Source organism: Pinus tabuliformis, chromosome 3_2, assembly GCF_031772625.1.
Source record: "Pinus tabuliformis cultivar Carrire ecotype Pingquan chromosome 3_2, CPIR1, whole genome shotgun sequence".
In the NCBI taxonomy this organism is placed as follows: Eukaryota; Viridiplantae; Streptophyta; class Pinopsida; order Pinales; family Pinaceae; genus Pinus; species Pinus tabuliformis.
The window spans coordinates 600,559,072-600,575,762 of NC_142302.1; the positions used below are offsets into that span (position 1 = coordinate 600,559,072).

Sequence of the window (16,691 nt, forward strand, 5' to 3'; positions counted from 1 at the left end):
CTCTATAGGCAAATCTGTTATTTCTTGTTTCGATGGAGGAAGGATTTCCAAGAACTTTTTAGGGTCTTGGAAACCATAAGAGTGGATCTGCTCATCGAGATACTGAATCTCATTTTCAACTCTTTCAACAACTAACTCATAAAATCTAGTTTTGCCTTCAAGATGAAGCTTCGGAGATTTCACACATTGAAGGAAAATACTGAAAAATTCTTCATTAATTTCAATACCTGCTAACATCTCTCTAACTCCATCTAGAACTTCACAAAGTGCAGGGTCTGCCACATACCCTACCATTGCATGAACATATCAACAGGCACTGGAATGTCTGGATCAAGTTGGAGTCGCCAGGTGAATGATTCAGCCTTTCAAGTGTCTGATCGTTGTCCACTATCAACAATCAGATCTGAACTTGATACATGTACTGGGGTAAAATACAATCGAAGTGCTATGTTCACAAATCCCACGGAGATAGACTGAAGCAGCGTTTATCTACTAACGCTGATGTAAAACAAGAGCGTTTTCGAAGGCTTCTGGCGTAACTTCAGGCTCCGTCTAAGACTTACGAAACACACACATCAATCATCAAAAGATTAATATGTTCTCCCCAGTATGGTCGCCAATATGTTAGCGCTTGAGATTTCACCCTAGGCTGAGGAAGGTAAACCTTCAAGGCTACATCAAACCATTTCACCTCGTAGCTAGCCCTACGAGGTATGAGAAGGCTCTCTCGGGTCAGATTCGATAGATCTTTCAATATGATTAGGCTGACCAATTAAGAATAAGGATTTTAGGCTAGTAAATTGATAGGGGGTTTGGATTTAATGATTTTTGGGGTTTTTTAATGGAATGACGGGGCTTTTCTGGGCTACATGGGCAAAATCACAGCTTCAAACAGAAAAATATAATGACTACACAGGTTATCAACTGAGGCAAGGTAGGCATGCAATTTAACACCAAATCTGGTTTCAAATGGGATGGCAAGACTGGTGAGGAGCTAAGGAGGGCAGACAATAACTCTGAATCCTCCTTAAACAGTAGAAAACATCGAATGAGAACAAACTTATAGGAGGAGCATATAATACTATGAATTCCTACCTAATCACTTCATTTGTTCAGCTTGAAAGGGTCATGAAATGAAATGGAACATACTGATTACATATGAGACAAAGGGAAAAACTTATGCTAAATCAACATACCACATGAATCTCAGCAAACAGAGCTTTGAAATTCCATTAAATTCTCTGCAGAAAACTGTACAATACAAAGCTCTCTGCTTCTCCAGCAGCTCCCAGCGCTCAGAAAAACTCCCTCTCCTTCCCTCTCTCTCTACTTACAAATGAATTTTTTAATACAATAAGTCAAACTACTGCCCAAAAAAAGGGCGTTGTTTTAACGAACCTCACAAAAATATCAAACAAACTATAGCTGGGGAAAAACAAGTCGACCCCAAGATGAGGGATTTGTTTTATTATCCTTATTAACAAAATAAACTAAAAATAATCAGCGCTTTCCTGAAGGGAGAATGGCGCTCTTTCCACTGAATTCTGTTGATGGTTTGGCTAAGTTTGAGGCAAATCTGGTGAATAGGTGGCATTACAGGTGTCCTTCCCTTTGCTAAAAATAACATAGGCAATCGAAATCTTATTCTCTGCTGCTAGGTGTTCAATCGTCCTTTTTTAAGTTTCATTCACATCTGGAAAGTATATCTTCAAACTTATTTCATGCCTATTTCTGCGCTTTGACGTAATGGCTGCTTACTTTTTCCTCCTGTCATGTGTGACTCAAATCTGAGATCAATAATTTCAATGGCGCCATCACCTCTTGCTGCATATTAGAATCACCATCCTCAGTCCCATAGTGGTTGAATGATGAATGCTTATAACTTAGTGCTTTTCTCAAGTGATTATCCCAAATGATTGTTATAATGCATTTTTATCCCAATTATTTCTTTCACATTCTCCATTTGACAGATTGCACTTGTGCAGGTATACTGTGGGAAGAATAACACCAGAGCCAACACGTGATATTTGCGCTGCTGATTTTGGTCCAAAAGCTCGGATATGGATGCGGTTCCCTTCAATGACATCGATGAGATCATCAACAGTGGCATCTTCCATGAACAATACCTCAGCATTTGATAACAGAGTTTTTCGTTAACATGTGTTAATGCCATTGTGCTGTTGAAGGAAATGTCACCAGTCTTTTTCCTCTTGAAATGCATGCGATTGCATGTTGGGTAATGCTTTGCCTTTTTCAAGTAGCTCTGAGACAACATTCTGTCCATAACAAACTGCAACGGAAGCTACTTCTAAACTGGTGGATTGAGCCTGCGCTTTTTGCTTTGATTTCCGTATCTTTTTCATCTCCTTTGCTTTAGCTTTCGTTTGGCATCTTTCTCCGCCTTTTTAAGAGCCATTTCATTGTAACGCCGCAGAGAAGCCCCGCCAGACTTTGGAGCTCTCCTAGTTGAATCTTTGCTTGATTGCCTGCCACCTGCGTTTGCCCTTACTACATACCTGTGGTAAGTTTTGTGAGATAAAATATTATTTCCATCAAAAACACAACCAGCGAAATGTCCTCCACTTGCAAGCAACACAACCCTCAAGTTTTTCTGATCTCGAGATTCTTTAACCAAGGATTGCAACCTCGCAATCACCTCCTTGTCAGCCAAAGCTAAACCCTTAGCATCATTCTCTTTGACCATAGAGTTGTTATGTTCAGGAAGTAGATCCTCTCTGTCACCCAAAAACAAACTTTTCCAAATTGAGACAATTTCTCCAGATTGTAGGGATATTAAAATCTGGTTTTTCATATTCATGGATCTATTCACAGACTCGGTTTGAGTTTGCCAGCCACAAGTGATAGGATCATCCGACTCTTCATCTGATCCAGAAATACTAGAAATGTCATCATCTTTCAAAAATGTTCCCTGTGCTACTTCCTCAAATTCATCTTCATTGAGAGGACCTCTTCCAATAATTCTCCGTGAATTGACTGATGCAATAGCTTCTGACACCTGAGCTCTTAGATTTTCTTCCAAATTAGGAATATATTCTGCCATGCACATGCCATCAACCCAAACTGGAAGTGTGACATCTTCAATGTCAAATAACTCCTTCAATGTTTTTGACGCAACTAACTTTAGCTGTGGAGAAGATGGCATTTCAGATTGTCTTTTCCTTACAGGAAATATGACCTGTAAGAATATCTGCAGGCGGTGTTTCAATGGATACCCAACCAGAATATTGCTTAAATCAAGGTCCAAAAGGGGAACAGCAAACTTCACCGCATTTGGCCTCTCAATTCCAGATAACAAACAAATCTCCAGTCCCTCCCTAGGAATAATGGTGCTGATTTCAAATTTCAATCTGGGATCATCTAGTTCCTCAACACGCTTCCTTTGATAACCCATGTACAAATTCCTTAATTCAAGAATGAGTCGCAAAAGCCCTGATGGGTCTTTAATTTTCTAGTCACAAAAAATGTCCCAAATTGACTGAGATGTTTCTTGACCTTCACCTGTAAAGGAAAGGGGCTGAAAGCTATCATCATCCAGTCCAAAGATGATATCCGGTGCAACCCAAGGGTATTGAGAATTATATATTACATCCCATTTAATGTAATCAAGACAACATGGTAAAAGTAAGGTGAAGCGATCTGCATAGCGTGCATTTCTTGAACCATAGGAAACTTGCTCAACCTCAATAAAATAATCTTTTGGTGTATGAAACCAGGCTGTAAGGCATGCAGAGCGCTGCTTGTCCTCCCCATCCCGGGCAAATAGTCACGTAAGCATTCTTCACCCTTATGTGAAGCACAGAGAGCTAAAAGAGATCCATACATGACTGAATCAAATTTCAAAACCATCCCTTTGAAATCCTCTAACAACTTGCAAGCTTTGGAATACCCATGTCGAGCTTTAACACAGCCTTTCCATGTTGCTTCATCCAATCAAAGAGCACATGAATCTCTTCACTGTCATCCAACTGCAATGGAGCTGTAACACCATAAAGACAACCAAAATATATACCTGCATTTTGCAATACCTGCTCTCCACAAAATATATATAAATGATGCTTTGAAATTGTGTTTGTGCAGGTAGAAGTTTTGAAGTTTGCTGCTGTCTTAAGAAGAGCTGAAGATAAATTACATAATTTGAAAAGCAACATTAATGATTTCTTCTTCAAAACCCTGTTTTGAAGAAGAATCAATCTCTGATATAAGACAGAGTCTAACAGAGTCATTGCTACTAGCAGGCATTCATAGCCTCGATAGGGTTTCTTTCTAACCCCAAAAATGAGCCAAAGTCCTCTTTTTAGTATTTAGATGACTCTCATTTTCCTTGCTATAAGGAGACCACTATGTTGGCATGGTAACCAGATAATGATAATGCCATTCACCAGGATATAACAAAGTGATCAGGCTGGTTCGTGATGAGACACCTTGTCCTTCTGACAATTTTAACTATCAAGAAGGTCATTGCCTTGGTGTGGTGGCCATAATGGAATGTCACCTATTATAACCTCATGATTATGGTAGGCTGGTTCATGATGAGACCCCTATCCTCTTTAAGAAGATGTGTTTTGCATTTTCATATTTTAATGTTTTTATTGTAAAGGGAGGGAGGCCCATTTACTCCTTAAGAGTAAGGGATTGCATAAGAAGTAATCGTTCAATCGATTGAACAAAAAACATGTAAAAAGTATTGTCCAATTGATTCAACAGCAATCACTCAATTGATTAAAAAGAAAACATGCAAAAATTGTTGTTCATTTGATTGAACAAAAATCATTCAATCCATTGAACAACAAAAAAACATAGAAACAAATAAGTGTTGTTCAATTGATTGAACAAAAATTATTCAATCAATTGAAGGGAAAAACACATAAGGTTTTGTTTGATTGATTGAACAACAATCGTTCAATCAATTGAACAACAAAATGCACAAAGTGTTGTTCAATTGATTGAACAACAACACACACACAAAAATAAGTGTTGTTCAATTGATTGAACAACAACACACACACAAAAATAAGTGTTGTTCAATTGATTGAACAACAATCATTCAATCGATTGAACAATAAGACAGACACAAAAATAAGTGTTGTTCAATTAATTGAATAGAAATCATTCAATTGATTGAACAACACTTACTAAACACACCCAAATACAAATTAAATTTGTTCATTCTACCAAACAATAGCTATTCATTCGCCAATGGAACGAAAACTACAACTTTGAAGGAAGCAACCCCTCAAACATAAAAACATAAGAGAAATCAGAAAAGAAAGAACACTTCATTTAAAAATAGTAAATAAATAAATAAATTAAGTTACAACAGCAATGATGTTATTTCCTAAGGGAATATCAATCTTTCAGTGGAAAAAAAATGATCTCTTGGAAAATTGCTTTGGAAACACTGACATGAATCATCAAATAGAAATCAATTCTTAATTTCTTCTATTATGAATCTATTAGGTAATTAATTGGATGAGATCCCCTTGTTTCATTAACATTTCTTTCAAGAATCGCTCGTTCATAAATTGACTTCTTTTATTCTCCTGGAACCTGCAAAAAAATGAGTGTCTACCTGCAATAAAATGTGAAATCGTGGAAGACGAGAGCTGATTGGGCTCTCATAATCCAAGACATATGAAAACATTAAAAATTAGTTAATCTATAAAACAAATCCATAGAAATATAAACAAAGAAAAATTTATTTGTCACCTGTGGGAGAGTAGTGGTCGACCATACCAACCAATAGTGTTTCAATCATAACTCCTTTTCTTTTTGTCCGATTTGGGTGATTCGAAAGCCAAATGGGATATAATTAAAAGTTATATCATCAATGGAAACATATTTTGAAAATATTATGAGATGATCTGTCAAATGGTCTTAGAATGACCTACATAATAGAGTCATCTTCGATTTCCCAACTTATACCAACAGTGGATATGTTAAGCATAATTTTTTCGTTTGATGACAAATTCAAATGATTAAAATTGGAAATTAAAGTAGATTCATGTATATATATCAGATAGAAACATTTTTTGAAGAAATGAATAATTGATTAGAGAAATACGCAAGTGAACAATTGGAAAAACAAAGTTTTAAAAGTGCAGATCTACGATAGATAGTCAGTATTTTGGTCATAACTCTCTCATACAATATCTAAATTGAGTGATTAAAATTTCCTTGTAAACTATATTCATAGGGGAATATACTGTAGAAACATGTTTTAAAAATATAGTCATTTAGGCCTCCGAAAACAGATTGTCCCAACTCTGTTCTTGAGTTGCTTACTAGACACCCTGTCAATGTTTTAGTTATAATTTCTTCTTTTCAAATAAAAATGGACTGATTCAAATTCTTTTGGAAAGTATACATCAAGGGATACTTAGGATAGAAACAGGTTTTAAAAATATTCCCTTTTGGTCCCTCAAAACATGACTGTCCCGACTCTGTTTTCAAAATTTTCATCAAGCTCGCAAGCCAAAAAATATGATTTTCAAGAAATTTTTCCAAATTGGTGATAAAAATGAATATGAGTGTTTGCGTAATTATTATTTTCAATAAAATACATCTAGATACACAGATAAATTAAAACATTTATCACCTATGTTGATTTCCACAGTGTGTTTCAACAAAACAACTATTTTTACATAATAAAAAAATGCATTTATTTATGTCCTTATTTATTTTATTTTCTAGATTAACCTACTCTTCTTTGAAAAAATGAATATTCTTACATATAAGGGTATTTCTAGTGGATCCATTTTTGAAATAAGCCCTCAAGTCTGTACATATCTAAATTTGAAAAATACATGTTAATATATAGTAGGGTATGAGAAGCAAACATGAAAGTGCAGATTTACGATAGACATTGAGTATTTTGGTCATAACTTTCTCATACAATATCGAAATCGATTGATTCATATTGCCTTGTAAACTATATTAATATGCGAATATACCATAGAAATAGATTTTAAAAATATAGTCATTTAGGCTTCCAAAAATGGACTGCCTCAACTCTGTTATTAAGCTTCGTACTAGACACCTTGTCAATGTTTTGGTTATAATTTTTTCGTTTCAAATAAAAATGGAGTGATTAAAATTAGGTTGGAAAGTATACATCAATGGATACTTAGGATAGAAGCATCTTTTAAAAATATTCCCTTTTGATCCCTCAAAACATGACTGTCCCGACTTTGTTTTCAACACTTTCATCAAGCCCGCAAGCCAAAAAATATGATTTTCAAGCAATTTTTCCAAATTGGTGATAAAAATGAATATGAGTGTTTGCGTAATTATTATTTTCAATAAAATACATCTAGATAGACAGATAAATTAAAACATTTATCACCTATGTTGATTTCCACAGTGTGTTTCAACAAAACAACTATTTTTACATAATAAAAAAATGAATTTATTTATGTCCTTATTTATTTTATTTTCTAGATTAACCTACTCTTCCTTGAAAAAATGAATATTCTTACATATAAGAGTATTTCTAGTGGACCCACTTTTGAAATAAGGCCTCAATTATGAACATACCCAACTTTGAGAAATGCATCTTATAAAATAGTAGGGTATGAGAAGACAACTTACCTTGAAAAGATGGTGTCAAAAAATGTTGAAGTATGGAGTGATGCTGCAAACAAATGATGGAGTTAAACCCATCTTCAATATATCCTTTAATTTTTTTATTTCTTATAGACGTCATATCATGACGTTGTTGATTTTTTAAAATGGCTTGTTGATGCAGACTAGAAAAAACCTCATTTTCTTCTATAACTTCTACAATTTTTGGATTTAAGACATTCCAGATTTCAATATAAGTTTTCTGCAATGGTGCATGTGAGATAGAATGGGTGGGAAGGGTATGTGAGTTTTGCAGTTCAAAACTGTAAGCATGTTGTACTAGTTTATTATGGTGAGGGTGTGGAATGAGTTGAGCAAGAAATTGTGTAGGGGATGGAGCATTTTGATGATGTAGTTGATTGGGTTGTGTTGACGATTTTGATAGACAAGCAAGATGTTGTTGAAAAGATGGAAAATAATATGGATGATGTATTTGTGCCGCAAGATGTGGGAGAGTATCCATGTAACCATAAGATGAACCATGCCAAACTTGTAGACAAAATTGGTGGGGGTTATATTGAGATTGGAATGGCTACCCTAACACAGGAGTATTCCATAATGGATTATGCAAGTAAGAAAATGGAGAGGAAGTGTTTTGAACCATACATGTAGGCCACAATTTCCATGGTTGTTAAATTGTATTAGCTTCTCCATCTATTTGATATGCTATTTCCATCCTAGATAAGGAAGAGTGACTATCTATGGGATGCTCCTTTTGGAAATGAGGGAAAAACACTTCTTCAATTTCATGATTTTTTAAATCTGCAAAACATACAATTGTGAATTTAGAGAGCTAATAAAATCGATTTTAAAATGTTCAAATAAATCATTGATTTCAACTCCTATATCTCTTGTTCGTGTAGTATATTTGGAAAAGAAAGAAGAAACTTCTCTAGAATTCTTACCAGCCTTGGAGATTCCTCTTGAACACCTTACGCATAATTCACAAACATCATCATATGATAATTGAAAAACATCACTTTTTCCCATTAGATTTAAGAGTTGTAAAAATTTGTCTTTCATTCCTTTAGGAATGAGTGTTTTTAAGGTCTCTTTTTCCAAATGCTTATGCTTTGATTTTTGAAGGTTGCATTCAAATCGCTCTACATAGTCCTCCAAGCTTTCATCTTTCCCTTGTATCATACTGTAAATATCTTCATTGGCCTTGCAATACTCTTGGTACTTCTTCAAGAATACTTTTTTCATGTCCTCCCATAGTAAGAAGAAACAATTTCAACCTTTGATCATTAGTACAATAATCATATCCTCTACAAAGTACTTCAAACTCAAATAAGAATGTGTCTGTATCTTCATTTTCCAAACCATGAATATTTGGTAGAGTAGATGGGGGAATTATGTGCATTTGTGTCACTCCTCCTAGATGTTTGACAGGGAATTCAAAATTTGTAATGTGATCCATTTCTTACCATAATAGAAGATGTTATTCATGTGTTTTTTTGAGGCTCCTTCGTCAAATGTTCTTGTCAATTGGTTAGTGGAATGGGTGGTGCTTACATCACCACTTGAGTGGAATCATGAGATTTTTCTCAAAATTCTACCTCTAAAATTCCTACTTCTATCAGTGCATGCTATATGACCTATGCCTGACTACTAAGGGTAGACTGATCACTGGTTCCCCAGGATGTGCACGTAGGTTCTTACCTTCCATCTTCAATATCCATCTCTTATGAAGTCAAGTATGCATCTACAACCAGTTATTAATGTGGTAGTGAAATTTGACTGTCTCCCCGGCAACGACCGCAAAATGTTGGGTAAAATTAGTGCTTGATAAATAAATAAAACAACTAATCACCTAGACATTAATTATCAACTCGAGGAATATCTTTTTATTTCAAGGCAATCGACAAAATATATGCATAACAATATCAACAGCTAACATTGCTTCTATATGATTGTGTTCTATACTATCAAACTCATTCAACAAGAAATAAAATGTAAGACTTGAATAATAAAACTAAAATTAAAAAGAAGAAAGTAAATGATAGGAAAAATAATTATGTTGATCACACAACTTGAATCATTGCTAAATTAAACCATACATTACTGAATTGGAAATTTAATCTATTGCACCCAAAATAATTAAAATGCTAACCTAGACCAGTAAATTAAATGAGATCTAGAAATTGGACGCAATAAAAAATCTGGAAAATGCAACAACTTAACAAATTACTTGATTAAAATGGAAATTTACTTTAAAGAACAACAATTGAAATTCAGATAAACAAGGACACAGCTAAACTATTGTAGATGTTCAAGGCATCACGTTGTCCAAGGTACTAGGCCTAACTGCCGAAGACTCAGTTTCGCCTTAAGAAATAACTCAGATCAGATTACAAATAACAGATGTAGAACTCAATGAATAGCTTCCTTGGTTAAAACATATGAGAGAAATAATTACAACATAATGAAGCTCTTAGCTTTTCCTTAAATTCAACAATTATTCATCTCCCATCTCTCATCTCTTATCTCTTCTCCTACATCCTATCTAAGAACTATCCATCTCCTATCTCCTCATTATCTCCCAATTATCCCCTAATTATCTCCCTTAATTATCCTCTTCCCTTTGATCTCTGTTTTCATTTAAATACACAAAGAGCAAAGGGAAGTTACAACAAAGCTGATTAAAAAATGATTTCCATTACAATTTTGGATTGATTACATAATCTCAATAAAAAAGATCAGATCTGAAAGATCTTTCCATCAACATTCAGCAGGAACAAGTCGAATTTTCTATTGCAATTGGAAGAATTTGGAAAACAGCCGCAACAACAAATCTGAGAAAATCACCTTTGAATAACCTTGCGTTTCTCTCAATCCAAACCGTATTTTGGAAAAATTCTCACTACAAAGCTAATTTGGTCCATTCTGTAGAAAACCCACATCTTGGATGTTCAAGATTCTCCTTAATTTGTCTGAATCATCCAATGAAAAACTACCATTTCTTATTCCAGTGAATTTCTGAGTTGGAACATTTCTTTATGAGATGGAAATCATAGTTGCAATCTAGAGCTAAAATCGTGAGTGATGTTACAACAAATTCATTAATAAACCATTATTGGTAAAATCATGCATAATAATTATCATTTATTAAAAATAAAGAAGAACAATTATTATTTACTCACAAGAGCATAAATAACTATAAAATGGAATTATATGATAGATTATGATAAATAAAATAATAAATAATGGTAGAAATGGATGAAGTAGATGTTAAAATGTGATAATAATAATGACAAATTAGTGGCCCAACAACAATAAGGCCTTATTAAAGGATTGCATACCTCTTTTCCAAAATTCTATACTACACAACAATTGGTTAGCTATTGGATTTAAAAGGTGAGAAATTTTGAATATAAGTTATAGCCCTTTTGAGAACACTAATACCAGGAATTAACATAAATAATACTATCTAACTTGTTTAACAACATCTAGATTTTTTGATTGACTGAAATTATTTACATACTGCAAATATCTTTCAAACATCCTACATAGAAATTATAACAAGAATAATTAATTGCAAATGCAGATTTCAAATAAAATAAATTCAACAAAATACTGGCACCCATACTAACATAACCCTCTTCCATTATAAAAAATATAGTTTTCCACTTAACTCTTATTAAATATAGTTGTTATTTAGTCTACTGGGAAGGGAAGGCCGACATTTTTTTTGTTTCATGAGATATGTTATTACTGTGACACTTGAGATGAAGGATCATCAGTTGTCTGCTCAGTTGTTCAAGTTTTCTCTCAGGAAATAGTGCAACCTCATAATGCATAAAACATTTATCTTTCAAAAGCTCTGCAAATCACAAAGAACAATGGTCATTCTTACACACCAAGTAACATAAAAATAAAAGTAATAACATATAAAAAAAATATTAAGAGGGTCAACCAACTTCAAAAACAAGTAAACAAATTGCAACACTGAAAACAAACATTTCATGTTGATACTACCATACTAAAAAACATTCACCAGAGGCATCAAAGTAAAAAATTCTATCAAAACCCAAAAGGAGGATATAATTGAGGCATTCGAAAGAATGTAGAGCACAAGTTAACCTTCACACACATTATTTTACTGGAGAATGGCTTTTCTAATATCCATTGATATCGATACATGATATATATACATATTTTAATGAAGTAGTCTCACATTAGACAAGCCTCTGAGTACCATAAGTCATTTTTGGAAGGTTAATACAAAAATTGCACTTTTAAATAACAAAACAATACCAAAATATAAGTACTCAAGTTTATACTTATAGGCTATTTAATCGCCACATTGCCAAAACTTTGTTGAATTGTCTCACAACATTATGAAGTTAAGTTGTTGGCCACTAGTGGCTTAAAAATGTGAGCTTTGCAAAACCAAATTATCAAAAACAAAGAAACTCTAATCTGCCTTATCAGAACTTGGTTCACCTTCTATCAAAAATTTCAGAAGATAAAACCAAAGGTTATAGAATTCCATTCTTCTGTCAACATTTTGATCACACTTTCCCAATCACAACTTTAAATATGTTTATAGTTCTTCTAGCCATATTTCCTCTCTATAGGTTAACAATCCAATGAACATTCCAATACCAAAAGTAGATAAGTAGCCAATGAAAATTCCAAGATCAAAAGTTGATAAAGATAAAGGATATATGGGACATGGGGTCAATCTATTAACATTCCTTCCTTATTTTCTTAGACCAAAAGGATAGAAAAGGTCTTCTCCTTAGGGCACATTATTCCTATTACAAAGAATATACTTTGTTTCCTTCCTCAATCAAGGAAGTTTGTCGACATATTTACATGTGGCTTTCGAAAATTACTTCAAAGATGCAGGATTATCATAAGTGTCTCAACCTAAAATAAGGCCTTTCCTTTGACATAACATAGGTGTCTCAGTCTAGACGTAGGCCTTTCCTTCTAAATAGCATATGTGTCTCAGCTTAGATTAAGGCCTTTCCTTTGACATTTTTATAGGAACAATCATGAGAGGGGTCTAGTAACAACTCCGACCCAACCCTTCTCTTGGAGGTTGTTCCTATAGTAGATAGTTTCTCAAGTTTCAACAACCTTGAAGCCTACCAAAAAGAAAATTTATATATTATGCTCCAAAATTATAAGAACATAAGAACCAACTGTACAAATTAATACATGCAAACTTCAAAGTGAAGCTTTATTAGACCACTAGGATTTAAATGGTCTCTCAAGTTTCTCAACACATCAAACTGCACATAGATACACTTCATTAGCTAAGGGATGAAGGATTAAGGGAAAATATTATTAGTAAATTTTGAACATGCTTGAAAATAACTTCAAATTGTTGTCACAAAATGGTTAATATTCATTTGAGTTGCCAATGGTTGCAAAATATTAGTTCATGTGTATGGTGAATGTTCATTTGATTTGTACATGGTTGCAGGATCCTAGGACATAGTAAGACTAACATATATCTTCATACATCACTAAAGTCCATGGAAATTCTCTTCGACAGTATAAGAGATAGGAGTGGGGTATATTAAGGGATTTGCTTATTTTGATAGATAGCAACAACAACATTTTTAGAGAAACACTAAACATTGAGTATAACTATAAACAAATTGAAATAGAAAATGAAGTACTATTCTCACTATGTGCATCACATATCTATATTAACCCTATATCTCAGAGAAATATGAAGATATCTACTATCACAAAGCAATTTAGTCATTCAACACTTTTCTTTTTTGAAAAATTGTGTACGGGCATCAGAAAATGGGAAAAGAAAAGTAATACAAACCAATGGAAAATAAAAATCCCAATTAAGAGAAAATGGGAAAGGAGTTTTTTTTATTACAAGCTAGTGGCCATTTTCTGAAAAATTGAATGAAAATGTGAAGGCCTATGTAATTGCAATGTGAAAAGTGAGGTGCATTTCATTTTGTAGCCCGAGATGAAGATTGTGTGACTCATCAACTCTTTGTATTTTTGCATATATATTTGGGTAATGATGCACTGATTGAGGTCTAAAATTCAAGATGCATATCAAACCCCAATTTATTTCATGAGACCAAATTTGCACGGCATGTGGATGACACCAACGTCTTGAAACATGAATTAATTTTCACTTCTTTAATCACCAACAAGAACAAAAAATATATCATAAAATGTTATGGAAGGAAATGAGCAACGACCTTTGGTTACACCACCATTGGTGGCTTTGTCACTTTTTGGTGAAACCAACATTCTAATCTCCTTCGCATTATGATAAGCTCCCACTTTTCTTCTCGGGTCAGCAAACTCAACTCCATCTTGGTATCAAAAGTGTAATTGCATAAAAAAAATGTCGGTTTCATGCCAATAGGTCTCCTATGATGAATGCGCAAGAAGCTAGTACATAGACCATTTTTATCTTTACTTAGCTACCCAACGTTTGTTTCCCTTTCAAATATCAATGGTTTTTTTCCAAGAAAATATAAAATAATAATAATATTTTACTATATTCTAAAAGGTGAAGATGCGAAAATCATGCCACAAAGTGAAAGGAAATAAAATATCTTTCCTCAAACCACCAAATATATAAATAAAACAATAATAATTATAATAATAAAACTAGATATATGGATCTATGCATGAAATGAGAACTATAAACATTCAAGGGATTAAATTTTTTTTTGACCAAAACAAACCAAAAACTTCAAACTTGACAATATCCTCTAAAAACAAGTAGTGAACAAACCACTAAAATTTTCCAAGATATCAAAGCTAAACATCAAGGTAATTTCATGTACTTGAATAAGCCCATTTTTACTTATCGTTAGACTTCTTAAACTAGTTATTTATAATTTAATACTAGGACACTATCTATGTCAAACGAAATATGTCCTAGCTTCATCAAATCTGACTTCATTTACAGTCAAATATCAAATCTAGATTTGTTTCCAGTACCAATATAAAATCACACCCTTTATAAATTTTAACACCTAACCACTTAGACCCCTCATATAATATTTTTCATATCAAAACAAAAAGATATCCATGACAAAAATTGAACATTTCAAAAATATAACATGATCATGTAAGATACTAAATAATAAATATGAACACTACCAGATAGGCAACAACTCAATACCATTTCAATCAACCTTCATGCAATGAATATAAATCACTAACTCCTTTTGTGATATTGAATGTCATATTCTTATCATGGAAAATTTTAGTGGCTAATATTCGGAGGTGGGCTAATTTCCATGCTTTTTCCAAAAACAAGATTTGCCAATTTTTGTTTTTTTTAAATGATTTGCAAATTTTTACAGTATAAAATTATTTTACCTTAAATATCACAAACATTGTAAAGAGACTATACAAAAATTTATTATAAATTTGAATATTTTTACAAATATATCACCAAATATTTTATAGTTTGCATCTTGGGGACTAGTAAGACTCGCCAAGGTTTCTAAGCTTTGAGATAAATTTCCATTCTTAAAATTTTCCCTAATTCTTATAATCAATAATTATACTGACACTTGAATTTCTAGTGTTGTGTTAAAGTAACCATTGCGCACTGCCTACAAATGTTGAAATACAGGATGGTGTTAAAGTTACAGACACAAAATAACAAAGATTAAAGATATGACAAAAAAATAGACCTATAATACTATATTGATTGAGTATGACAAGGACACCAATAAATGAGACTAAAGAGATTTATAGAATGTGGTAGTTACTGATCTGTTTCTATTATGTGATTAGTGGTATGATGGAGAGACCTACCAAGAATGGATGTTGGTCTCGAGAAAGTATAGTAGGGATATCCATAAAGCATTTATGTAAAAGGAAGATGAGAAGTGATATCTTCAAGTTGGGTTATGTTATGGTAGAATTTTGTTGGTGATAAGAAGTGGTAACAAAAGACTTATATCAATAGGTAAAAACTATATTCAAGGAATGATTTGGACTAACTCATGTTATCTCAACCCTTAATGACCCTAAGGACATGTCGGGACCCAAAAAACTTAGTACTTGAAATACTTGAAAGCATGGCCGACAAATGACAGACAAGACTCTATACAAAATAATGTTAGTCTCATGCCAATATGTCTCCTATGATGAATGAGCATGAACTTAGTACACAAACCATTTTGATCTCCACTTAGCTACCCGTGGCTAATTTCCCTGTCAAAATACCAATAATTATTTTCCACGGAAATATAAAATAAGCATAGTATTCTACTACATGCTAAATTCATGCCACAAAGTGAAAGGAAATAAAACAACTTTCTTCAAACCACCAAATATATAAAGAAAACAATAATTATAAAACTAGATATATGAATCTAAGCAAGAAGTAAGAACTGAAAACATTCAAGGGACTACCGTAATCATTTACCAAAACAAAACTCAAAACTCAACAAAATTCCCCAAGCACATAAAAACATATAAACCATTAAAATATTCCAAGATATTAGAGCTAGACATCAAGGTAGTTTGATGTACTTGAATGATCCCATTGATGTATCATGTTAGTCTTGTTAAATTAGTTATTTATCATTTAATACTAGTGAGACACTATCTATGTGAAAATAAATAGCTCCCAGCCTCATCAAATCTAGCTTGTCATAGATAAGAAACAAACAATGTAATGATTAAATATGAAACATCATTATTAAAATAACACACATCAAATAATTGTATCTGCAACGTTACAATGAAAAAGAATATAACCTATTTTTACCTAAATTTGACATATATTAATCTTGCATGATCAATGGAACATGTTTACCAAAATAAGAGTCCCCTCACATATATCAAATTAGATTACGTGCTATGTTATTTCAATTCCCAAGTTCTCATCTTGGTCCTCAGTTTCTACATTGTGAACATGATCTTATCCAAATGAGTTGTCTTATGAGCCTCCAAAATATTATGTTCTATATCAATTTCATTAGAGAAATTTGTTATATTGTTTTCTCCCCTTCTATCATAATCTGATCGCAAAAGAGCCAATGCTCTCTCAATGGAAAATTGTTAATGTCATACTTTGTTACATATAA

At 33.1% G+C, this 16,691-nt stretch overlaps 1 protein-coding gene across 1 annotated transcript; it reads right to left on the reverse strand.

Moving 5' to 3' along the window:
- Window positions 1–2,359: 2,359 nt before the first annotated feature.
- LOC149182025 (tRNA endonuclease vms1-like) lies at window positions 2,360–3,691 on the reverse strand. Its single transcript, XM_089414426.1, has one exon. It carries the CDS (start codon window positions 3,410–3,412, stop codon window positions 2,360–2,362), a length of 1,053 nt encoding a protein of 350 aa, XP_089270552.1. The 5' UTR covers window positions 3,413–3,691.
- Window positions 3,692–16,691: the final 13,000 nt, after the last annotated feature.